Source organism: Schistocerca gregaria, chromosome 5, assembly GCF_023897955.1.
Source record: "Schistocerca gregaria isolate iqSchGreg1 chromosome 5, iqSchGreg1.2, whole genome shotgun sequence".
Classification (NCBI taxonomy): Eukaryota; Metazoa; Arthropoda; class Insecta; order Orthoptera; family Acrididae; genus Schistocerca; species Schistocerca gregaria.
The window spans coordinates 498,248,691-498,276,191 of NC_064924.1; the positions used below are offsets into that span (position 1 = coordinate 498,248,691).

Consider the following 27,501-nt stretch of genomic DNA (forward strand, 5'->3'; position numbering starts at 1 on the left):
GTGGCTCTACTCTTCATTCGATCCCTGCGAAACCCTACATTTCAGCAGGATAGTGCACGACCGCATGTTGCAAGTCCTGTACAGGCCTTTCTGGATACAGAAAACGTTCGACTGCTGCCCTGGCTAGCACATTCTCCAGAAAACTTCTGGTCAATGGTGGCCGAGCAACTGGCCCGTCACAATACGCCAGTCACTACTCTTGATGAACTGTGGTATCGTGTTGAATCTGCATGGACCACTGTACCTGTACACGCCATCCAAGCTCTGTTTGACTCAATACCCATGCGTATCAAGGCCGTTGTTACGGCCAGAAGTGGTTGTTCTGGTTACTGAATTCTCAGGATCCATGCACCCAAATTTCGTGAAAATGTAATCACGTTAGTTCTAGTATAATATATTTGTCCAATGAATACCCGTTTATCATCTGCATTTATTCTTGTTGTAGCAATTTTAATGGTCAGTACATATACATATAAAGTTTTCTTTTTACTTTTAATTAATCATTATTAACATCATTAATGTCATCACTACTACTTTTGTTGTTATTCCTTGTCGAATGACATGGCTATTTACCCTGGTGTCATAGGCTTGTGTGGCATGGGTACGGCTGGAGGGCCATGCAGGCTGGATTCTAAAGATTCGTCGGTGGAATGATCCTTTTACGCAAGCGGAGGGGAAGTTGGCTAGACTTGACGCCCACCGTTCGGCACCTGGCGGTACGCAGCAAATTCGTGCCGTAGTCCCCAACCCGCATTCGGTTGTCGGCGTGGTGCGCATGCGCGGGTGGCAGACCGCCACGACAGATGCCGCTCGCGTCGCGGCCGCCTCGCCCGCCGCCCAGGGCGCCGGCAGCGCCTGCAGAGCCGCGAGGGTCGCCATGGAGTGCGGAGGCGGCGGCGGCGGCGGCGCCGGAGGCGGCGCACGGCAGCAGTTGGTGGAGGGCGCGGCGCAGCGCCTGGAGCACATCGTGCGCGCCGCCGAGGCGTCGGTGGGCGCGGGCGACGTGGCGCGGCTGGCCGGCACCGCGCAGCTGGTCGGCGGCCGTGCGGGGGCGGGCGTCGCTGCGCTGCTGCTGCCGCTGGCCACGCTGCTCGTGCTGGTCGTGTCGGCGCTCTACTGCGCCCTCTGCTACAACAGCGACGAGGTCGTGGCGCGTATCCAGGCCGTGGCCGAGGGCCACTGCGGCGACGTCGTAAGTAGCGCGCCTCCCAATCAAAGCCTCGTAACTTCTGGCCGTTAAATTTTAGACTGGCGAAAACAGTTTCTTAAGTAAGGTATAAAGTGGTACAGAAAATGTTGCTACACGTGTATCTATGTAGTGGAAGCCTAGTTACCGAGAGAGATTAATTCACACACTTTCAAAATTTCGATGATGAAGTTGCTGGTTACCGTAGTCACACGGTTTCCACAGTCAGATGGAGTTACATGGTTTTCATTGCCTACCAAAGACTTGTTTGGCTCCTTTTTGTGTCATTTTATTTATAGAATGTACTGCAACCAATGACACCATGCATCATAAACGATTTTTTTTTTCGATAGCCGGCAACTTTGTGAGCAATTAATCAGATATTAAAATTCTACATGCTACACATTTTTTCGTACCTAGTAAACCACGTTTTACTAACGTGTTCTTTGAAGGTTATATCAGTATTAGATGTGATGTTTTCGTGTATTTTTTTCTGTCTTTCCCGCTGTCGCATTTAACTGTCTTAAAGTATTGTGCCTCATGTATCACATAAAAATTCACACATACGCGGTGCACATGCACAGTGTTAATTTTCATCTCTGTATTGTGTTATGACTTAACATTAATAAACACAGTGAATAATGCACTGTGTAGATATCAATCTCTGGCTGAGAAAAGAGAGCCGGCCTGAGTGGCCGAGAGGTACTAGGCGCTACAGTCTGGAACCGCGCGACCGCCGCGGTTGCAGGTTCGAATCCTGCCTCGGTCATGGATGTGTGTGATGTCCTTAGGTTCGTTAGGTTTAAGTAGTTCTAGATTCTAGGGAACTGATGACCTAAGAAGTTTAGTCCCATAATGCTCAGAGCCTTATAAAAGAGGGACACATCCTTCGAGTAGCTGAATGGTCGATTTCCGGTAGTAATTATGTGATTAAATATTTATTTACTTTATATTTCATTTTTTGCATACACATCTACATACTGCAGTTTAAGGTATAAGTATTTTACACATTTAGTTAGTATCTTTCTTACGCTGCTTTCTTCAAGTCGAATCATTAGTGTCACCTCTTTCAGACTAGTCTGTGGTCAGACACTCCATGAACCCATTTCCGGGAAATATATATGTCATTTATCTGCATCTAAGTCACTTAAATATAGACACACATATGAATCTAAATCCTGTTTTTTGTGATAGATGTGGCTGTATTTCAAACAAAAATTTATCGTGACTTTCAATATGCAATCTTATTTTCTGGATGCAACTGTCTAATATATATATATATATATATATATATATATATATATATATATATATATATATATATATATATATATAATCGTTTCGGCTGCTGACATTACCAGATGAAAAATTAGAGCTTGAAAAACTAGTTTTAGTATCAGTACTCATTAAATCTGTCATATTGATACTGACTCCAACTTGCTTTACAAATTCCAAGTTTCCATCTGTTGTTGGAAGAAGTTGGAACGACGTTAAAATAAAAACATAATATGTAGCTGCGGGCTCATTCAGGAAATTTGTTTCTTGTATCAATGTTGAATATTAGTTGTAAACGAGAATCCTGAAATCTGTTGGCCTCTATATTTTCAGAGCCCAAGATTGGTTTATAATTTATTTTACTTGTCTTAAAACTATTTCAAGGAGATTTTCAAATTTCCTTACTGTGGTACTTTATGAGGTATTATTCCCTGTACATGTGTAGTGATGATTAAATATTTCCATACAAGTAGTACAGCTTCATTAACTAACAGCAAAGCCGCACAATCTTCTAGATATTAAAGAAATATTGAGAAACTGAGTCTTCAAAGGTCACACGCAACGGTAAGTACCTTGTGTAAACATGATTCAACCTATAGTTTAATGAAATTATATTATGACTGTTTGCCAAAACCATTTGCCGATTATTTGTTAAGTTTTCAGCTTATTTCAGGCTGAAATAACAAAACATGGAATATCAAGAAAAAAGGATGATTTCTGCTATGAATATTTTTTGTCATTGTACTCATACGCAGAAAATTGTGTGTGTGTGTGTGTGTGTGTGTGTGTGTGTGTGTGTGGGCGGGTGGGTGGGTGGTTTCGTGGGTGAGTGGGTGTATTCCTGTACAGGCTTTGTTCGACCCATGTTGGAGTCCATCAGAGATACGTATGGTCCTATTTAAATACGAAATAAGCCCACCAAGCCAGAAGTACCTTTAAAAAAGATATTCCCAGTCAGTGGAAATATTTACAACCGACTAGGGAATTCCGTAAGCCGAGCACGCAGAAGTAAACAGCGCAACGTGAACATAGCTCGCACCGCCGTCCGCCGATGTGCTGACCAACGCCGCTACGACTGAGTAGCAACTTCGCACCATATCCCATCGCACCAACCAAGTATCTGGACGAACGTTTAACCAACGGAGTAGCTTACATACCAAGGCACAGGTCTGCTCACATCCCTAGCTCATCTTAACGCCACCCTTTGAACCAAGTAACTTCAGTCTTCCCACCATCCTCTCAGACTCATTGCTGTGATCAAGGTTTTTGACCGTATGATCTCATCAGAGTCTGTGAAGCACTTCGAATAAATCATATATATAGGATGGTCCCTTGATCGTGACCGTGTCAAATATCTCACGAAATAAGCGTCAAACGAAAAAACTACAAAGAACGAGACTCGTCTAACTTGAAGTGGGAAACCAGATGGCGCTATGGTTGGCCCTCTAGATGGCGCTGCCATACGTCAAACGTATATCTACTGCGTCTTTTTAAATAGGAACCTTCATTTTTTATTACATATTCGTGTAGTACGTAAAGAAATATGAATGTTGTAGTTGGACCACTTTTTCGCTTTGTGAAGGACGTTAAAGAGTGGCAATCCTGCAACACTGTAACCACATCTATGGTAACTATCTCTATTTGCACCTTTCGGTTTTGCTGTACAGTTGGTGTAGTGGATAGGGTTTTTGGTTAGCATCCAGGAGGTCAGTGGTTCGATCCTGCCTTGCGGCGCATTTTTTTTACTAATTTCGTTTTGACATTCCATACTGTAATATACACCGTTTCTTAGGTCAAATGTATCCAAAATTTTCAACATTTTGTAATGCTGAACATAACAAATACGTGATTAAACAAATGAGAAGTAGACAGTCACAGGACAGGACAGAATAACTACGAAAACAATATCAATTTCGTGATGCTAAAGATGATAGCACAATACTTGTCATTTATAATACATGTAATACGAGCACTAAGATGTCGCACAGTAGCAACCAGTGAAAATGTCCATATTAATGACCGCATGACCTTCACAACAGAATACCTTGTAATCAAAACAACAAATGCTCCAAGCGACCTCCCTGTACATCGAAACATTGCGCCCCCCCCCCCCCCCCCCGGATCATACAGTAACAAGAGTAGCGTGAACAGGTGCTACCATTTCCTTCACATTCGTCGGCGGAATAGAGTACAAGTGCTGCTTCAGGCGTCCCCACAGGAAGAAATCCAGGGATTTACTTCCGGTGAATGCGGTGGCCATACAACTGGACCTCCCCATCCAAGCCATTTCCCTGGAAATGTTTTGTCCAAATACTGTCGCACATTAAATCCAGAGTGTGGATCCACATCCTCTGCCGAACATATAGTGATATAGTGGAACATCTTCCAGCACATCAGGCAGCTAGTTTGTGAGGAATGCGTGAAACCTTCCTGCAGTCAACCAGTCAGGCAACATGCGGGGCCCAAACCCCTGTCGCCCAGTATTCCGGCTCAAACGTTGAGCCGGCAGCGGTGACCTAGCGGTTATAGACGCTACAGTCTGGAACCGCGTTACCGCTACGTCGCTGGTTCGAATCCTGCCTCGGGCATGGATGTGTGTGATGTCCTTAGGTTAGTTAGGTTTAATTCGTTCTAAGTTCTAGGGGACTGATGACCTTAGAAGTTAAGTCTAATAGTGCTCAGAGCCATTTTGAACCAGACGTTGATACCAAAGCGAACTTGATATCCACAGTCACGGGTGATGTGCGCCTTAACCTCACACCAAAGATGGGCATTGTGCATATTGAAGACACCCTCACGAGTGAATGCTGCTTCATCTGACCATATTAAGGCTTCACAAAGTCATTGTTGGCCACCTGTTATTGTTGGAACCATTCACAGAATTGCATTCGCTGATGGCGATCTGCAGGATGCAGCTGTTGCGTGAAAGCATAATGGCGGGGTGCAGCCCATTCTCGTGGAGCACGTTAATGAAAATGCCTTGCCAGACAAGCATCTGCGTCTACTTCGCTGAGGTTCTTGGGGTATGACCTCCAGAAAAGCTTCAAATAGTAGCTGGAGTACGGAGAGTTCGTGGACAACCAGTGTCACACGATGGTGGAAGGAGAGAACCAGACTCCCGAACGCGCAGTCCCAGACGACGAAAAACATTTTTATCTGGAGGGCGTCGACGAGGATATCTAGCAGCATATTCATGAGAGGCAAAATCAGCCCGGTTATCAGACGCACCAAGGACCAGAAGCATATCCACATATCCATCCTTTGTGTATGCCATACGTCTGCCATACTGGTTTGGAGGTTTACAATGAGAAAATTCGATACATGTACGTGTGTACGTTGTAGTCTCACGGACGCGTTACTCCACTCGCAACTAGTCACTGTATGGTGGACAGCGCATACACTAAAAACACGCCTTCAGCCCTGCGCACTGTTTCACCTAAGGCACATTACCGCTGTGACAGATATTGCTCTGCATGATTCATCCCAACGCCGCTAATTGTGAAATGTTCGGTTGCGAATTACACGTTTCCCTAATGGAAATGGACGTGATGTTTCCACAATCCCATCGATAGAATAATAATAATGGATCGAGATACGTACTAAACAGCATGCGGTTATCAGATTCAGTGTTGAAAGGCATAATTAGTGTGAGCATGATGATAACACATATAAATAGTAACCAACTTTGGATATTATTCGCAAAGCACTTTGTTAGTCCTACTGGTAACGTAAGGCCCTAACGAAATGTAATGGACCTGAACGAGGCAAGAATTACAGTTGGTACTAATCCATGGGACCATGGGAGTATACAAAGAAAACAGGTTCTGCATAGGGCAGATGAAATGTTGCGAATAAATTCACGCCTGTGAAGTGGAGAGAGCTTCTGTCAAAGCTCACCAATCCTCCATTTCTACGATTGTAGTATGCAAGTGCAAATGTTTTGTAGAAGGCACGTTACAATCGCTATTGACTATTAAAATGCAAGATACCCCATCACCTAGACTATATTTACCAAATAAAAAACATATACCTCAACCCAGGATCTAACCATCGACCTCCTGCATGCTAATGCAAAACTCTATCCACTGCACCAACTTTACAGCACATCCACCTTCTACTGACTGAGGTAGTTACCACGCATGAGGTTACTGCGTTGCCAGATGGTCACTATGGAACGTCCATTTCCTGCCGGATGTACTCGCCGGGCGCAATATTGTAAATTTTGTGAGAGTCATTTTTTTATCGGTAGCATGTGGGGAGTTTCGCTGCAAAGCGCGAGTGCGCGAACATATATATATATATATATATATATATATATATATATATATATATATATATATATATATATATATATATATATATTTGCTCACCCGTACATCCCCGCCAACATTATTACTGCTGACCTAAACATCCGTAATCAATCCACCTGCTAAACATCAAATATGGCGCCTTTTTACTGAGTCCCTACGAGATCCGGTAGTCCCACAAAAAAAGATACCTGTTCTGACAGTAATTACCGCCCACATGTTATTTTAGGTGTTCCTAATTTCCTTGGGTGCGAAGAGACCTGTTGTACCAGGTGCAATTGATCACCTGATACTCCTGCTCACTATTCCATTCACAACAATGGCCCTATAGCTACGTACAGCATCCCCTAGTTACTCCAAAACTTCTACAGCAGGAACGCGTACTAGGAATCTGCCAGCATCCAGGTCTGAAGTCAATCCTTAATCTTCCAATATTCCAGTGGTATCCCCCTTGGCCTTTATTGTCTGTATGTGACAATGCGGACCCCTCATCCAAACAGGCTCCAACCAAATAAATCCATCCAACCCGCTCAACAATCCCTCTCGAGGACTTCATTCTCTGTGAATCCTGTCGCCTTGTACCACTCCTTTCTGAAAACTCGCCAAATATCGCGACACATCAGAAATGTACAACATGCAAAGAAACCCGGAAGCAGCGCCAATCATATCAGCCTCAATACCATACTACCCATAAACTGACCAAGGTAACGAAAAGTTTTCGACCACCTCGCTGCCGCCTTCTACCTGCCCCCACTCCTACACAACACTTACATCGGCATCTACATGTCACACTTAAGTCCCTAGCGGAGCGTTCATTGAACGACTTTCAGACTATTCCTGTGCCGTTCCAGTCTCGAAACGTGCGCGGGAAGAACGAAGCCATTAACCTTTCCGTGCGAGCTATAATTTCTCTTACTTTATTGAGCTGATAATTTCTTCCTACGAACGGTGCCGTGAACAAAATATTTTCGCATTCAGAGGAGAAAGTAGGTGCTTGGAATTTAGCGAAAAGGTCTCGCCGCAACGAAAAACCGCTTTGTTTTCATGATAGCTACTCATGTATCACATCTGTCTCCTATTTTGCGATAATACAAAAGGAGTTGCCCTTCTTCGAAGCTCTCTAATGGCCTCCGTTAATTCAGTTCCAGAAAAGGACGAAGCCATAAGCTTTATTTCATAAAAAGCGTTACACAGTTTCCAGTCAGAAGTGTATCATAAACACCTGAGAGAATGTTCTCATTCCTGCCCATAAATATTTGTCAACTTCTATACTATCATCCTGTTTACTATCGAGAGCTTTGTGAAACATCCCACAAAACTCGCCAATGAGACCATCACCTACCGATCAATCGTCCTCATCTCATTAGTTACGAAGGTGTTCCTCTTCCGAAGTACTCACATGCACCTAAACGAGAACCTACCTCCATCACCCCTCTCATCAGCTCAGTAGGCTAAGATCAACACACCTCCTACCACTTACTCCAGAGAAAACCTACAACCATATGTGATGTGCTAGCCTCCTATTCAAGTTCCAGTGCTAAAGCGTTCCTTATTGCAGACATTCTATCATAGCGTTCACATATAATCACCGTAAACAACAAAATATTTACGCTGAAGCACCAGGGAAACTGAAACAGGCGTGCGTATTCAGATATAGAGATATCTAAACAAGCAGAATACGGCGCTGCGGTCGGCATCGCCTATATAAAAAAAAAAAAAACCGTTTGGCGCAGTTGTTAGATCGGTTACTGCTGCTCAGATGGCAGATTATCAAGATTCAACTCAGTTTGGACGTGATATTATGGTCGACGCTAGAGCGATGGGACACAGCATCTCCGAGATAGCGACGAAGTGGGATTTTCCCGTACGATCATTTCACGAGTGTGCCGTGAATGTCAGGAATCCGGTAAAACATCATATCTCCATCATCGCTGCGGCCGGAAAAAGACCCCGCAAGAGCGGGACCAACAACGACTGAAGAGAATCGTTCAACGTGACAGAAGTGCAACCCTTCCGCAAATTGATGCAGATTTCAATGCTGGACCATCAACAAGTGTCAGCGTGCGAACTATTCAACGAAACTTCATCGACATGAACTTTCGCAGGCGAAGGCCCACTCGTGTATCGTTGACGACTGCACGACACAAAGCTTCACGCATCGCCTGGGCCCGTTAACACCGACGTTGGACTGTTCATGACTGGAAACAGGTTGCCTTGTCGGAAGAGTTATTTCAAATTTTATCTAGCGGATGGACGTGTACGGGTATGAATCCATGAATCCATGGACCTTGCCTGTCAGCAGGGGACTGTTCAAGCTGGTAGAGGCTCTGTAATGGTGTGGGGCGTGTTAATTTGGAGTGATGTGGGACCCCTGTTACGTCTAGATACGACTCTAAAGGGTGACACGTACGTAAGCAGCCTGTGTGATCACCTGTATCCATTCATGTTCATCGTGCATTCCGACGGACTTGGCTTAATCCAGAAGGACAATGTTTCACCCCACACGTCCAGAATTGCAGAATGTCAACAGAATGGCTCCAGGAACACACTTCTGATTCTAAACTGCTGGCCACCAAACACCCCAGACATGATTATTATTGAGTATATTTGGGACGCGTTTGCTACGTGACGTTCAGAAGAGATCTCCACCCCCTCGCACTCTTATGGATTTATGGTGTCAGTTCCCTACAGCACTACTTCGGACATAAATCCATTTCATACCGCGTCGTGTTGCGGCAGACACTTCTGCGTGCTGGCGGGGGCCCTTCACGATATAGACAGGATTACCAATTTCTTTAATTCTTCCGTGTATATATCTTCACCATACTGCAGAAGTTACCCAAACGCATTACTTCTAACCATACATATATCCATAGCTACACATTCATTATACTGCTGACATGTCCAAGCAACCACCTTTTTATTTCCTGAAGTATACCAATAACAACGCCTTCATAGCTATCAAACCTACCCTCTGGAAATCCCGACGATCCCGAGACCACAACATAAACTAGTCCTTGTGCAGTCTCCATATATACCACTCTAAAGCACCGGAACAAATATACTTCGTACAACCCGCAGATTTTCTTTCGATTACATTTTCTTAACTGTTTTGACAGTCTTATGCAATTAAATAAGACACTTTAATACCTTACACTAACACCCGACTGTAATTACCATGCAAACCCCAACGAATAATTGTCCGACAATAGACCAAATTGCCGGCCGGTGTGGCCGTGCGGTTCTAGGCGCTTCAGTCTGGAAGCGCGTTACCGCTACGGTCGCAGGTTCGAATCGTGCCTCGGGCATGGATGTGTGTGATGTCCTTAGGTAAAATGAAATGAAATGTCGTGTGACGAGAGCCTCCCATCGGTTAGACCGTTCGCCTGGTGCAAGTCTTTCGATTTGACGCCACTTCGGCGACTTGCGCGTCGATGGGGATGAAGTTATGATGATTAGGACAACACAACACCCAGTCCCTGAGCGGAGAAAAATCTCCGACCCAGCCGGGAATCGATACCGGGCCCTTTGGATTGACAGTCTGTCGCGCTGACCACTCAGCTACCGGGGACGGATATGTCCTTAGCTTAGTTAGGTTTAAGTAGTTCTAGGGGACTGATGACCACAGATGTTAAGTCCCATAGTGCTAGGAGCCATTTGAACCATAGACCAAATTACTAAATTATTAACAGGCCTATCACTGCATTCCTCCACCATGCTTCACGTCTGGAAAGCCTTCATAGCTTCCATCCTATACTACGACTTCGTAGCCTCGACATCCGCGCCACTCAAGTTCTAACAGCGTTTACAAATAATTGCATACAGGGTACTCTCTTCTCACTCACCAGGGATACCTCTGTATATACATCTAGCTAACTCGACTTCCATCAACCTTAACCATCCCATTGTAATTTCCAATTTGAAGCTTACACATTTCCCATATACTTAAACTTAACTCAGGCCGTGTACGGACCACAAGTGATCCATCGCTACTATACGGCCGCCTGTCATTGTCAGCTGAGTATGCGGATAGGAGGGGCGTTTGGTCAGCACACCGCTCTCCCGGCCGTTATGATGATTTTCGTTGACCGGAGCCGCTACTGTTCGGTCGAGTAGCTCCTCAATTGGTATCACGAGGCTGAGTGCACCCCGAAATATGGCATCAGCACATGGCGGCCCGAATGGTCACCTATCCACGTACTGGTCACGCCCGACAGCGCTTAACTTCGGTGATCTGACGGGAACCTGTGCATCCACTGCCAGGTACTGCAGTACCTTGCAAAACGATTGTATTTCAGAATCCCAAATTATGTGACCACTGTCCACCGCCAGGCTGAATGCTTCATGGTTGCGCTGCAGGCAAGTACACTGTAAGAAACGTATACAGGGTGATTTTGCTAATTTTCTAAAGGATCACACAATGGAAGTGGGGATACTCTGCCTGTACTAGTGTTTTAGCACCACGCTCAACAGAGCAGTAACACTGTCCACGAGGGCAGCACGCTCGCACGTCGCTACTACGGAGCCGATCCACTCTGGTACGGTCGCGAGCCGGGTAGCGCAGCGCTGGGAGACGATGGGCCGCTAGACCACCCAACAGGATGTTTACTGTTAAGAAAAAGGTAATTGAAAGAAAATCTGCTGGTTGTAAGAAGTATGTTTGTTTCCAGTGCTTTAGACTGGTTTATATAGAGGCTGGACAAGGACTAGTTTATGTTGTTGTCACGGGACCGTCGGGATTTCCGGAGGTTCAGGTAGACAGCTATGAAGGCGTTGTTATTGGTATACTTCAGGAAATAAAGTGGTTGGATACGTCATCAGCGTAGTGAATGTGTAGCTATGGCAATGGATGGGCGGCCTTACGCCCCTTATACAAGTATACTTCACTTGGAGGGAACTGCTCTTTTTCCTGTGCTAGTGTCCGCCCCCGGTAGCTGAGTGGTCAGCACGACAGAATGTCAAACCCAAGGGCCCGGGTTCGGTTACCGGCAGGGTCGGTGATTAAATCTCCGCTCAGGGACTGGGTGTTGTGTTGTCCTAATCATCATCATTTCATCCCCATCGTTGTGCAAGTCACCGAAGTGGCTTCAAATCGAAAGACTTGCACCCGGCGAACGGTCTACCCGACGGGAGGCCCTAGTCACACGACATTTTTATTACCTGTGCTACTGTGCTTTTCATGTTTTCCTTGTTTCATTCGTCATGGGCTAGCTTATTGTTTCCTCTCTGTTCTTGTACAGTACATTTTTTATATTACGGGATCTTTCCCTATATTTGACTCCTACTTTAGTCAGAATTTCAAACATGTTGCTCCATTTTATATTGTCGAGCCGTTTTTTTCCAGTTCGACATGTTCTGTGACTGTGTCTTCCTTCCATTATCGATAAGGATGTCTGGTATGCTCGTCATGTGGTTTTACATTTCCTAAGGCCAAACTGATCGTCAACCAATAGACCTTCAATTTTACTTTCTATTCTTCTGCATATTATTCTGGTCAACAACGTGGGTTCACGATGTGATAAGCTGATTGTGCGGTGGTTCTCACACTTAACAGATCGGGATGTCTTCGGCATTGAGTGGATAATATTTTTCCGAAAGGCTGATGGTGTAGCGCCACGTTTGTAGACTCTACAATCCGACTGGACTAGAGGTTTGGTTGCTACTTCCACCAACAGTTTTAGAAATTCCGATGGAATGTTATCTTCCCCTCCAGCATGAATGATTTTAAGGCTTCCAAAGCTCTTTTTAATTCTGACTCTTATACTGAATCTCCTTTACCTTCCACACGGACTCAAATTTCTTCTTCTGTTACCTCATCAGACAATTTCTTCCCATCATAGAGGCTTTCAGTGTACTCTTACTACTATCCGCTCTCTCGTCTGCATTTAACATTAAAATTCCCACTGTTGTTTTAATGGTGCTTTTAATTTTACTGAAGATTCTTTGTCGATTTAATTCCTCTCACTATCATTTCTTTTCCTATTTCTTCACATTTTTCCTGCAGCCAATTCGCCTTCGCTTACCTTAATATCCCATCTATTTCGTTCCTAAGTGATTTTATTGCTGTATTCTTATCTTACCCTGAACATTTTTGTACTTACCTCTTTCGTCAACCAACTGAAGTATTTCTTCTATAGCACGCATCTCGTGGTCGTGCGGTAGTGTTCTCACTTCCCGCGCCAAGGTTCCCGGATTCGATTCCCGTCGGGGTCAAGGATTCTCTCTGCCTCGTGATGGCTGGGTGTTGTGTGATGTCCTTAGGTTAGTTAGGTTTAAGTAGTTCGAAGTTCTAGGGGACTGATGACCATAGTGCTCAGAGCCATTTGAAACATTTTTTTTTAATTTATTCTGTAAGCCAAGGTTTCTTCGCATTTACCTTCGTAATACTCAAGTTTTCCTTTTCAACATCTGTGAAAGCTCTTTTTAGAGATGTCAATTGCTCTTTAAGTGAACTACCTACTGAGCATTCATTATCGCAGTATGCACATGAAATGCATCGTATACTTGCTGAGTATTTCAGTATCGCACTTACTTCCACTCTGATTCTTCCTAACGATTGTCTTCAGTTTACGCTTTACCAATACTAAATTGGTATTTGAGTCTATATGTCCTCCTGCTTACGTCTTACAATCCAATACCTGATTTCGAAATTTCTGACCAGCTGATGTCCAGCTGAAATCTTTCTGCATCTCCAGCACTTCTCTACGTATTCCTCCTCCTCTTGTGATTCTTGAACAGCGTGTTAGCTAATGTTTATCACAGAACTCCGTAGTAAAGGTATCTCGGCCAATGTTACCGATAACCAGGCCCTACACTAGCTATCCTTAATGACATGCAGATTAGTCTGACTGCCAAACATTTGGCTAAATGTGTCAGAAACCTAATTGTCCGATCCCTCTACATGTTACACTGAAAAGCGAAAGGAAGGAAAGCTGACAGCCCAATGCACTACCCTTATCAGTTTTGTGTGGTCTGGGAAGCACTCTGCTTATGGTATGGTTGTCAGTTTCCCGGAAAAATTACTGATGTTTTAAATGAAGTTTGAATTTGTCCAAGGCAACACGGACAGCTAACGAATCTAATTTATAGACTGCACTGCTCATGAAGAATAATAGCTGCAGTTCCAAAATTGGAGGCATCGGTTAAACTATAAAGGACCGTCGAAAATTTGGGATCGCCAAGACAGGGTCACTACTTAAGGCAAGTTTGAGAGCAAGAAACGCCGCCTGGTGACTGACTGTCCATTGAAAGACGTGCACCTTATGGCACATTTGCTTTAAGGGGGCCGCTAATTGGGGGAATTCGGGCGTGAATTTTCTAACGAAACTTATCACAACGATAAATCGAGCTATGCATTTCTTACACCCAAATGCAGGGTAAATCTGAATAGCTTTAGTATCCCCCCCCCCGATCGGTCATCACAATGAAAGCAGAAAAAACGGTCCTAAAAAGGAAATTTGCTGACGGGTGGGATTGGCTTTAGATGGATTAACCAACAAATCCGGTTCACGTAAATCAACTGAAACTTACCTAAAATGTTCCAAATGTTCCTAAAATGCCTTGATATGCATATATATCACTACAAAATCCAAATAGCTATAAATGCATTTAAACTTAATATCGCCAAAAACCGAGTACAATTAACGTGAAAGAACTGCTGAATCAGTAGATAGCACGAATTATTCATGATTGATTTCAAACAACTTACATTCGGTATAAAAACTGTAAAGTGTTGAGTCTGTTTTGCTTAGGGTATCTGATGGTTGACTTGGTTAAGGTCTGGCACTATAAAACAACAGGCACCAGTAAACCACGTGAAACAATTACATAAATGAGGCCGCGAAATTAATTGCAAAATCAGATTTGGCACTAAGGGCACGATAATCCGTAACCAGCCTATAACCTGCGTCATTTCCTTAGAGTCATTCCAATAGAGGCTCGAAAATGGTTGAAGTAACTCTAGGCACTATGGGACTTAACGTCTGAGCTCATCAGTCCCCTAGAACTTAGAACTACTTAAACCCAACTAACCTAAGGACATCACACACATCCATGCCCGAGGCAGGATTCGAACCTGCAACCGTAGCGGTCGCGCGTAGAACCGCTAGGCCACATCGGCCGCTTGTTGTAACCCCCAGCATGTCTGCCAGTACATGGATACTGCTTAAGCATAGTGAAAGGTTGTTTGTCCTCACTCTCCTCCAAACCAGCAACATCAAACTCAAGAGAATTAGTAGAGGTGTTATTAACTCCTTGGGTACAACTGATCACATAATCAAAGAAATGTTCAAATGCGTGTGAATTCTTGAGGGACCAAACTGCTGAGGTCATCGGTCCCTAAGCCTACACGCCACTTAACCTAACGTAAAGTAACTTACGCCAAGGACATCATACACACCCATGCCCGAGGGAGGACTCGAGCCTCCGACGGGGGGAGCCTCTCGGACCGCGGAGAGACGCCCAAGACCGCTCGGCTACCCCGCGCGGCAAACATATAATCGGTAAGTCTTACCTGGCTCAAATTTAGAAGAGGCTGCCTCTTGGAATGTACAAGAACCGAAATCGTCTTCTCAATAAAGTCACAACTTTACAAAAGATCAGTAGACAAGCCTCTGGGAATCACCATTACAGGCCCTGACAACCACTGAATTCTGACCCTATTCCACACAAGGCCGACTAACGACGGTACCAGTATGTTGATGGCGCGGCACTGTTTAGTGACCGGTTACATTACAGAAAACGTACAGATGTTGTCGTATTCGAGATACCAATTACAATCGAGGATTAAAGCACTGCTGCTCGAATATGAAATTAATACCTGTTGAGCAGGAACCCGCCCCTGCGCTGGCTTCAATCTCTTTGACATCAGCTGCTCCGAAATCTCTCTCGTCGAGTGGACAATCTAGATCAAAGCGCCCAGTCTTCACGCAGTGATAGCGACTTTCATTGGGTACGGTCATTCCCTCTTATTGTTTGTGAAACCACGAGCCTGAAATAAAGACTCGATAACCTGATTCCTAGCGTCAAGTTTTTCATTATCAAAGCAAATGTCCTCTAAACTTGTGGCGACTTTACTGAAGTCAGCAAGAGTACAGGTTTCCTCTATAAACAATACCAGTTAATAATCTTTAGGTAGCAATCCCTACAAAAAGGATTCGGAGCTTTTGCTTCCATAAGCTTTAAGCTTAACGCCGATAAGTCAGTTCGAATCTTCTCGATGTACTGCACAAGAATTATATCAATACCCTGCATCTGAAAAGTAAGATTACTTAGCTAGGTCGTTCCTGAATGGAATTAGTAAATTTTCTAGCACAACAACTTTCTGCAAATTGTTCAGCGTATCCCAATTACGTAGAACTACGGCAATCGCAATACTCAAGCGATCTCAGATATATCATCTGAATAACTACTGAACAGGAATCTTAAAAATTTTCGCAAGATGTTCTAACTGAACGTAGAACCACAAGAACTTAAAAAGTTTCTTGACAATCCTTAATAGACAAACTACAAATGCTCTAAAGCATAGGCAGAATGGGGTTAGGTAACATTGAATTGTAGAGATATTGCACCACTATCCCTCAAAACCCTGTCTACCATACTTTGATTTTCTACTTCGTTCATAGAGGAGGATATCTCCTTATTAACAAACAATATGCCCTTCCATTCTAATACATGGCGTCTAATTAGCAACTGCATGAAACTATTGTGTAATTTTTCAATTACAGGGATCTATTCCTTATTCACTTTCATCGACTTTAAGCCCTGGACTGTCACACAAATGATTAACTTCAAACTGCACATTGCAAATTTATACCATGAGTTTGGCAGAACAAATCTCACCAATACTGGCCACAGTAACTTTTAGGAGATAACCAAAGTCCCTACATAGCTGCACGCACACCTTAGTGATGCTGCGTTCTCCAAGCTGGCGGTATGTTCACTCAACATACTGGAGTTCCTGCTTTTCAAAATACTAAATTCTCAGTGTGACTTTCTTGCTTGCCTGATAACTGTGCACTTAAGACAAACCTGAAAATGTAGTTGCTCCTTGCAACAAATCTCAGTTCCTAAGCTACAACAGCTGATCTTATGAACAATCGTTTTTATATACGTTTTTAGCCTGCAACCAGATAAGTACACTCTGCTACCACTGAAAGGTGGAGAGTGAGGTATTACCTTCAACATTGCAGCGCGTCAGCAATCGTTTGTTAATATATTAATGGACTGAGATCCGCCTCGATTGCGAGAAAACACCTAGTGTTTACCTAGGTTTCGGTGTAGATAACTACACCTTCTTCAGAACAATAAACTCAAAAGTGTCTATAAAGACCTTTGTCAATAATTAAAAGCTCAGCATAGCTATATATTTATAAAAGAAAAAGATGACACATAAAAGTACATGTGAACAAAGTCAAAAGAATAACTTAACTTAATGGTGTTCACTCCACCTCACATCAGCATGTGTTCGATGGGCCGTGTCCCGTCGCAAACTGCGGCAACCAAACGGTAGCTCGCTTACCAGCTAGACACGCTATCTATGCACATGCGCAAGAAATAGGAAGTTACTTAATGCGCATGCGCATAAAAATACGAGAAAGCCCGTATATTCCCAAACGTGGATCAACGTATACCAAAATTAAAATGGACATAACCCGAGACGAGCTAAATACAAGATAAAACCTAAAGATCAGCACACAGGGTTACTGTATCTCGGAAGAGTAACATACATGATTGTTGATTATGACAATTTTTTTATTTATTTATTTTTTTTTACTTTTTTATTTTTATTTTTTATTTTTAGAAGCTGTATGAAAAGTCAGTAGTTAGTCAAATGAGGGAGGGGGGGGGGGGGGTTGAGGGGACGTAGTCTAAAGACGTCGTGGAGATAAGGATATAGGGATAAAACGTGAGATGTTCACCGGGCTAAAATTTCTCGCAATCGAGGCGGATCTCAGTCCATTAATATGAGGTATTACCAGTGGGAATTGCCAGGCCAAGAAAATAACTGTCCAATATAAAATCACTTTATTTCCTCAGGCCAGTATTGCACTGACAGCGTAAAATGCACTGATTAGCTGCAAAAATACTTACATTGAAAAACAACAAGATAAACTGTATGTCAAACAGACACCAAGTATTTTTTACAACAGGCTGAACCGAGACCGTACAACTAAGGACCGGCCTCAGTCGCTAGCAGTGGATGTACAGTCCACTTGACTCTCTCATTAAGTTCACACAGTAACTAGCCATAATATAACATTCAGCAAACATATTATTAAAGCCGAGCATAACAAGCTTCCACCATGGGATATACAGGGTCAACACCATCATGAATTTTTAAACCTTGAAAATATCTGAAGTCAGAAAATTTTAAAATTTTAATAGGACAATTACCCATTAGAACAAAGAACAGAAATTGAAAACATTAATAAAACTATCAATCGTAACTAACAAACTAAGTACAGTGATTAAGCTACAGAAAACACATAAGAAATTAAGCCATGTTATACAGCTGTGAGTGTGGAACACCTGTGGACAAGCTGGTCGGTCCACGCAGTTGCCGGAACGAATGGGCCAGCTTCAGTCATGGTGCGGCCATGGGCACGTTCAAACACGGTAGGTTTTTCCTGTCATCCAAACACGTCTCCATGTCGACAAGCTTCACTTTACTGATTCCATACACCGCACAGAATGCCGCAGCACTTCAGTGCCATTACTTACGTCAGTGGTGTAGAGCCACATGACCTTCCGTACCCATCACAGGATGTAGGCTTTCACTTTCATAGCCAGCGTCCAACCCCCCCCCCCCCCCCACACACACACACACACACACACTCAGTGAACCATGAACCTTGCCGTTGATGAGGAGGCTTGCGTGCCTCAACGATACAAATAGCCGTACCGTAGATGCAACGACGTCGGAGGGGTATCTGTTGAGAAGCCAGACAAACGTGTGGATCCTGAAGAGGGGCAAAAGCCTTTTCAGTAGATGCAGGGGCAACAGTCTGGATGTTTGACTGATCTGGCCTTGTAACACTATCAAAAATGGCCTTGCTGTGCTGGTACTGCGAACGGCTGAAAGCAAGGGGAAACTACAGCCGTAATTTCTCCCGAGGGCATGCAGCTTCGCTGCATGGTTAAATGATGATGGCGTCCTCTTGGGTGAGATATTCCGGAGGTGAAATAGTCCCCCATTCGGATCTCCGGGCGGGGACTACTCAGGACGACGTTGTTATCAGGAGAAAGAAAACTGGCGTTCCATTGGTCGGATCGTGGAATGTCAGATTCCTTAATCGGGGCAGAAGGTTAGAAAATTTAAAAAAGGGAATGAATAGATTAAAGTTAGACCTCAGTCCGAGCGACTGTTGGTTGTTGGGTTACCTGAAGTCGGAGAATACTGCGATCGTCCGTTTTTTATAAGGGATGCTAAAGGATAACATCCGATGGCAATTTCTCAGCATACCTACTGACATGCTGTACACTGATATTCACAACACTCTCCCTCGAAGGCAGGTATTGTTAATGAATGACAGCCAACATGTTAATCATTTGTTGTAAAGAACACGATCTTTGCTAAAAATCAATTGTTGTGGTCATTATTGCTTTTGTACCGTAAAAAGCTTCATCTGTTGATCGTTTTGTACAGTTTTTGGTTTCTGTAAGACCTCATGTGATTTCAAGCATGTGTGTCTATTTTTACTTCTTTGCCAACAATATTCAGTGAATATTTGAAGATACTATCAGTGACCATGCAGCTCTCTTAGAATGAAATATTAATTAAATCAAGACCCTAAGCTGTCGACAGGTGGGATATCCTGCTTACAAAGCAGACGCTATATCCATCTTTTTTTTCATTTTGTTCGTTATTGATCGTTGTGTTTGGTCGTTGCGGACGTCACATGACATCCGTTCAACTTCGTTTGTTGATCTTTCAACTCACCTTTTTATTACAGAGGCCAACTAGATCGCTGACCGAACACGCTGAGCCACCGTGCCGGTGACCCATCTGAGCCACCGAAGATTCAAATGGTTCAAATGGCTCTGAGCACTATGGGACTTATCATCTGTGGTCATCAGTCCCCTAGCACTTAGAGCTACTTAAACCTAACTAACCTAAGGACATTACACACATCCATGCCCGAGGCAGGATTCTAACCTGCGACCGTGGCAGTCGCGCGGTTCCGGACTGAGCGCCTAGAACCGCTAGACCACAGCGGCCGGCAGCCACCGAAGACACAGAGGACAGGGCGACTGCAGGAATGTACAAATTTGACGCTCCCTGTAAGACCCACATTCCCAACTTACACTCATTACTGGCTGCAGACAGTCGAATCGAGTCCCGTAAGAGTTCGGGCAATGCGTGTGCATTCTTCACAGAAGAAGAAGGTCAATGAAGTCAATGACCGGTAACCCTTAACTATATGAAGTTGGTATCGTGTCTGAAAGAACAGATACCATCTTCATGCAATTAAGGCTAGCCGTCCATTGACCTCGTGCTTCTTGGCTGGATGTACACGCATTACCCGAACTCTTGCGGGACTCGGTTAGATTGTCTGCCACGAATAATGAGTGTAGTGGGCAGGAGAACTATGAATGTAGTGTGTGGACATTAAGCTGGGAATGTGGGCATCACGGGGAGCGTGGAAGTGATAAATCCCTGCAGTCGGACTGTTCTCGGTGGTTCAGATGGATAGAGCATCTGCCATGTAAGCAGGAGCTCGCCAGCTCGAGTCCGGTTAGGAGCACACATTTTCAACTGTCCCCGTTGATGTATATTAACGCCTCTCGCCAGCTTAGCGTCTTGATTTAAGTATAAATAAATAAATTATATAATTTTCATTATATTCAATGAGGTATTATAACACTAATGTGCCGTGAAAGACGTTGATGTTACCCTCTGGGAGGATTTCAAAACTCGACCGTGCGTGAGCCTAATGGGAAAGGGTATCGAACTATAATTTCGAATTTTGTGAGGTCAACGTACAGAGTCAATAATTTCTCACAAGAGTACAGAAAAAGAAGTAGCTGTACAAACAAAAGATAATCCAAAGCAAAATAAGGTCGACCACGACGTTCCAGAAGTAAGTCTCATAAAACAACAAAGGGGGTAATAATGTAGTGCAGTGGACAATCTACAAGGTGACCCAAAAGTCCGTTAATATTTGAAAATGTTCTGCTGCACGAATTAATGTAAGTAAAGTGAAATCAACCGATACACATTCCTGAAATGACATTGGGTTTTGTTGAAAGCGAAAAGGAGTGCAGAAATTTTTCACCGGCTAGCGCTGGACAGCAACTCTGCAGTGATGCCACATGTGAATTGTGCACAGAATCAGCTGTAGTTAGGACCTGGCTGATAAACACCTGCTGTAAGGTACGACTTTTATGTAGAATGGCGCTCCACCCCATATTGCTACACGCCTAAAAGAGCTCTTACGCACATCGTTTTATGAGCATCGCGTGCTGTGTCGCCACGTCCGTCATGCTTAGACTCCAAAGTCCCCAGACCTCAGTCCGTACGATTGTTGGTTGGGGGTTACCTGAAGTCAGAAGTCTACTGTGATCGTCCGATTTTTATTAGGGATGCTGAAGGATGACATCCGATGGCAATTTCTCAGCATACCTACTGACTTGTTGTACACTGACGCAACATTCTCCCTCGAAAGCAGTCACTGTTGATGAATGACGGCCGACATGTTAAGCATTTGTTATAAAGAACACAACCTTTGCTAAAAATCAATTGTTCTGCTAATTATGGCTTTTCTTGATCATTTTGTGGAGTTTTTGGTTTCAGTAAAACCTCATATCATTTCAAGAATGTGTGTCTAATTTTACTTCTCTACCAACAATATTCCCTGAAGTATTTTAATACTAACGTGTCGTGAAACACGCTAATGTTACCCTCTGAGAAGATTTCAAAGTCAGACAGTGCGTGTGTGTAATGGAAAAGAGTATACGACTATAATTTCGAATTTTGTGAAGTTAATAGTAAAACCAAACGGACCTTAACCTTGGGAGTTAACAGAAATGGTAAAATTATAAGTGAATGAAGAAAAAAAACGGTCGCCAGCCTAATTAGGCACATTAATTTCGAAATATATATTTGAGAAAACTGAGTATTAGTTATTGAAGTTACTTTTGTTGAGATTTCCCTTCGAATAGCAAACAGGATACAAACTGACACAGTACACTTTGTACTGTGTGTAGCAGCAGTTACCAGTAACACACACACCAGTAAATTATGAGGATCAAAATTGCATTGAGCTCATACTAATATCGGCCACAATCAATAGCATTACTTAATCAAAATACTGAAACATTACTGCATGAAGTGCAGAACTGATTTTGAACATGAGGGGCTTCTATCTTCACTGACATGAATAACACAATTAAAGATGAATAATATCATAAACACACTGTTTATGCTCCTTTCATACAGCAGTTTTCCTTGGTAACAGTTATAGTTCATTTTTTTGTTAGTAGGAGGACAATATGATGGGAACCCATAAATTCGGTATAGTTTCACTAGCCAAGATTCTTTATTGCAAAAGTAAAAACTATCTCTAAAAGCTAAGCATTTACTTTGCAAGGTAATACATTGCAACACAGGGCTTAATTAACTTCAAAAGGAACCATTCTTGATGCGTACCAAAACTACACTACGTTTGAAAATGTCCATAACTTTACTTCTAAGAGTACTACCGCAAATCGGTTCATTAAGGATTTATATGTACTTGTACTTTTCACCACCTGTGAAGCAGGCATTCTTAACAATAATATTTACGCAATCTTGCACTGTAATCCTACAAAACTATAATCCATAATTAACTATGGAAATTTTAGCAAAAGTCTACCCAACTTCACTTATATGGTTTTAGCTTTTAAATAATTAAGGTTTTCACATTCCCGTTGATTGATATTTAAAATTTTGTACTTAAACTTCCTACCTTAACAATTTCACTTGGAGTAGTCCATAAACAAAGCATCCAAATTTTTCTCTTACTTTAACTTTTGCTGCTCCTTTTACTTTAGAAAAAATCACTTTTAAACACATGAATTTCATAATTGTTCATTTAAATCAGGATACTCAGTTTTAGTAGCACTTACGTGAGGACCCTACGTAGGTTCACGATCAGGATTGAAGTTTTGGTTCCGAGCACGAAGTGACGTTTTATGTTCTTACTATTGAAACAACACACAAATTAACTGGTCCATGCCAATATACAGTACGTAACTGAATGTATGAAGTCAGTGAAGCAGTGGCGAAGACTAGTGGCAGGCGAAATGGCGGCTAACTCTACTCACGAATCTTGATGGCGAGTGCTCTATAAAATCTCTTCTTGGCGTCGGATTTTCAACATGTTGGAGCCATTCCATTATTCCATGAATATCAAATAATAGCCAGATCCACATCCGAGTCATATCCCTTCTAATGCAGCTTCCAGTTGCCTCTGTTAGCACCGTCGAAGTGTACCGTGCTAAAGCTAGCCACATACTGCGTGCCGTTCACACTAAGGAGCCGCTCAGTTCGACCGCCAAACCCACCTTTTACAACGCACGATGCCACTTTCGTTGCGGAGGGACTTCCCTACAGCGATTACATGTTACAAATACAAGTGCCCTAAGCATGAATCAGCTTTTAACAATCATACTTCTTTCATAAACATATTCATATTACAATAATTTAAAATTTCAACACATTCTTTTACTTTTTTCGTATACACCTTACAAAACTCTAATTTTCTTGCCATACATCAAGGAGTTCAGACAACACAGAATACACACTTCATAAACTGTAGATACACATTTACTTAAAATAAACTTACTCCTAATCGATGTGTTACAGTATCATATGCCCATGTTAACGGACTTTTTGCTCACCATGTACATCTAGATTTACACGACTACTATATAACCCACCCTACTTTTCTACCGCTCCACCCTCGAAAATCATTTGGGAAAAATGAATATCTAAATCTTTCAGTACGAGCTCTGATTTCTCTTACTTTATTGTGATGATCATTTCTTCTATGCACGTTTACATCATTAAAATATTTTCATTCTCAGAGGAGGAAGTTGGAGTCTGAAATGCCTTGAAAATATCTCGCCGCAACAAAAAAAAGCACCCTTGTTTGAGTTTTGCGTCTCGCTTATCACACCCGTGACACACTCATCCCTCTTTCTCAGTATTACTAAACGAGCTGCCCCTATGTGGACGTTTCCGACACCTCTCGTTAATCCTGTCTGTTAAGTATCCCACGCAGCAGTGCATTACTCTAGCAAAGGACGGACAATCCTAGTTAGGCAGTCTCACTAGTAGAAATGTTGCATCTTATAACTGTTCTGCCAATAAAACGCAGTCTTTGGTTTGCTTTCCCCACAGCGCTATTTACCCCGGCGTTCCAATATAAGTTGTTTGTAATCGTAACTCCTGGCTATTTAGCGGAATTGACACCCTTTTAGAATTGTCTGATTGATCGTGTAAAATTGTACGGATTCCTTGTAGTAATTATGTGGATGATCTCATACTTCTCCGGTTTTCTTTTTTTTTGGGAGGGGGGGGGGATACTGTCTACTTTTCACATCATATATACATTGTGTCTAAGTGATTCTGCAATTGATTTTTATCTACTAGCGACTTCAATAAGTGGTACATCAAAGCATGATCTGCAAACAAACTATGAGGGCTGGTCGTATCGTCAACTAGGTCTTTATACAGATTAACAGCAGAAAGGCTATAACACTTTCTTGGGGCATGCCAGATACAATTTCTGTTTCACTCGATGACTTTCCGTCGATTTCTTCGAACTGTTACCTTTACCTTGAATAAAGAGTTAATTGTGTTTGGCAAGGACGATATTTTCTGAATCCGCGCAAACTATGTGTCAATAGACAGTTTTCTTCTAAGTAATCCATAATGTTGGAACGCAGTACTTGTTTCAAAATACCACTGCAACTCGACGTCAGTGATCTGCACCTGTAATTGATCGGTTTAGTTCTTTTTCTTTTATTTGAGTATTGGTATTGCCTGTGCAGGTTTCCAGTCTTTTGGTACGGATTTTTGGTCGACCAAGTGATTATGTATGATCGATAAGTGACGGGCTTTTGTATCAGCATCTCCAGAAAGGAGTCTAAGTGGTATGCTATCTGGAGAGGAAGCCTCGCAGTTATTAATTAATTCAAGCTGCCTCGCTCTTGTCGAGAATACCTATTAAGTTACTCTTCTTGCTAGCTGTTCTTGATCTGTATTCTGGAAAAATTACTTCTTTTACTTTGGTGAGTGGATTTCTGAAAACTGCGCTTAGTATCTCCGTTTTAGTGCCACTGTCATCGGTAGTCTAAATTTACCATTAGTACCGCGCAGTGAAGGTATAGGTTGTGTCTTTCTTTGATGTACATTCTATTGCTTCGGATTTTCTGCCAGATTTCGGTACCAAGTTCCCTGAGGAAGCTACCTAAAGCATCTCGCGTTGAAGTCGAGCTAAGTTTCGAGTTTCAGTAAAACGTCGCTAAGCTTAGAGATTTTGCGTTCTTTCGAGTTTCGGCGTGCATTTTTGTCGCTTACGCAAGACCTTTCTTGAGTCGTGGGGTATCAGTACAATATTTTATTAATTTATTTGGTGTGAATCTCACATCTCCCGCCCATATTTCTTTGAATTTAAGCCACATCTGGGCTACACTTTTACATTTAGTTTGGAAGGAGGGTAGACTACTGCAATTTTAAGCACTATCATCAGCTTTAATTTCATTGATAAAGGATAGACATGCCGAAAGAAGAGCTGACTGTGTCTTAGGAAGACAACATGGAAATTTTTATCTGTTTTTATAAACAGATATATAAGTTGGATTTACTAAGTTGAATTTGGATGTTGAGGTATTCTGTTTCACTACAACGACTTTGTGGTCACTAATTCCTGTATCAGTAAGGTTATTTCCTATTTGCTCAAGATTATATGTTAAGAGGTTAAGTATGTTTTCGCAATCATCGAGTGGACTTCTGAAAAAACTTTTTTGAGAAAGAATTCAGTACGATTTCGGCGATGTTTTATGCCTACCATGGACTTTTAACTTGTATTTGTAGCAACATATCGAGGGTATGACTATATGAGGGGTGTACTATTTGAAATAAGACATCAATTTTAGGTCAATTATTGATTTATTCCGCTTGTCAAGTATAAGCTCTACTCAGGTCAACACGCAGGAACTATCTACTTCAGTTTCACAATAAGATAAACTTCTTCTATAACCAACAGACGCTCCAACGGTATTTAACCTATCCTCTCTGAACACCACTAGGTCCTTTGTAAACGTTTCAGCTGAGCGTATCTCCGGATTTATCCGGCTTTCGGCACCTATAACGATTTCAGCTTATGTGATTTATATTAGTGCTTAGGATTCTGGTTCGATCCTAACAGACCAACAACAATTAACAACTACTGTATTGATTGTTGCTGTACCTATCCTCGTGCTGTGTCAGTCCTGCACATTTGAGACTGTAGCCCTTACTGTACTTCCCGAGATCCTCTAACCTAAAAAGAAATAGTCAGTCCATTACAAATCGCACCTGTATCTATAAGGATACTTATTATTTTCTCAGGATTATATGTTGTTAAGACGTAGCCACCTCCTGCGTATAGTGGACCCCTGACTTGTTAAGTGGAACCCAAAACGACACCACCCATTGGTGCAAGTCAGGAAATGTGCAGCCTACACGGTCGTAGAACCGTCTGAGCCTCTGATTCAGACACTCCACTCGCCTTTGTACTGAAAGTCCGCAGTCGATTCTGTCGAAGGTTCTACATACCTCAGAATCAGGACTGGCAGTATTTACCAGTTGTAAAATCAAGAACAGAATGTGTCAGTCGCCTGACAAATTGTTCGGCATTGTTAAATAAATGTCAAGTTTTCTTCTTCCATGTCTTCCCCAACTAGTGAAGCGTTGGGGAGACTTTCCATAGTGATGATTGCAGCCACCTAAAACACAATTTTAATTAGACTTTTGCTTCCGTATTTGCATCTTCCACCAAAAACCTGATAGCTTTGCGTATAATCACACTTGCCTGATTATGCATAATTTTCCCTGTACCTATAGTGCGTGAAGACTGTGGTGCCTTGCTATGTAATAGAGAGATAGCAACCCGAGCGCTAGAAGGGTGCAGGTCAGCTGAAAGACTACACCTTCGGGATTATCGTATATGATCTCTGGGTCCTGAGAACGACGATGCGTTTCCGCAAATATGTCACGTAATTTTGTGCGTGCTACACAAGTCACATTTGTCATCTATGATCAGGGAATGTTCTCGCTTCTTTCCAGGACTAGCAAAGTGAGTGTCACTGTCTTGTCGATTTACAAGCACCATTCCAACGGTTGATAGATATTGCGTGGTCTACAGACAAGTGAAAGGTCAGCACCAGATGCTTCATGGCTTTGATGACAAGTCTCGCCATGGATTGCTTGACCTATTCTCATTGACACAGACCTTTAGTCTACCAAGGAAAGGTCATGTGAGCTCTATAACTAAAAAATGGCCATTCTAAATCAAAAGAGAAACCTACATCTATACCAGATGTTAACCCTTGAAGCATTCGCAGTAAGTTCCTTAATACACCTCTCCTCAAGAGTTACTCGCTTATTACATCCACCACTGTGGCTGGTTGAAACTAGAAGTAAAACGTAGGAAATTTGATCGATAAGTCAAGGATAAAGATAGTTGGCGCAACGCGTATAGAAAC

General features: G+C 42.7%; 1 protein-coding gene across 1 annotated transcript in view; it reads left to right on the plus strand.

The window, feature by feature from the left end:
* Positions 1-756: 756 nt before the first annotated feature.
* LOC126272340 (uncharacterized) overlaps positions 757-27,501 on the plus strand; it is a 64,886-nt gene continuing 38,141 nt past the window's right edge. Inside the window, exon 1 of the mRNA XM_049975133.1 lies at positions 757-1,192. Coding sequence (XP_049831090.1) covers positions 776-1,192 — 417 coding nt within the window. The 5' untranslated portion in view covers positions 757-775. The remainder of the gene's footprint in view (positions 1,193-27,501) is intronic.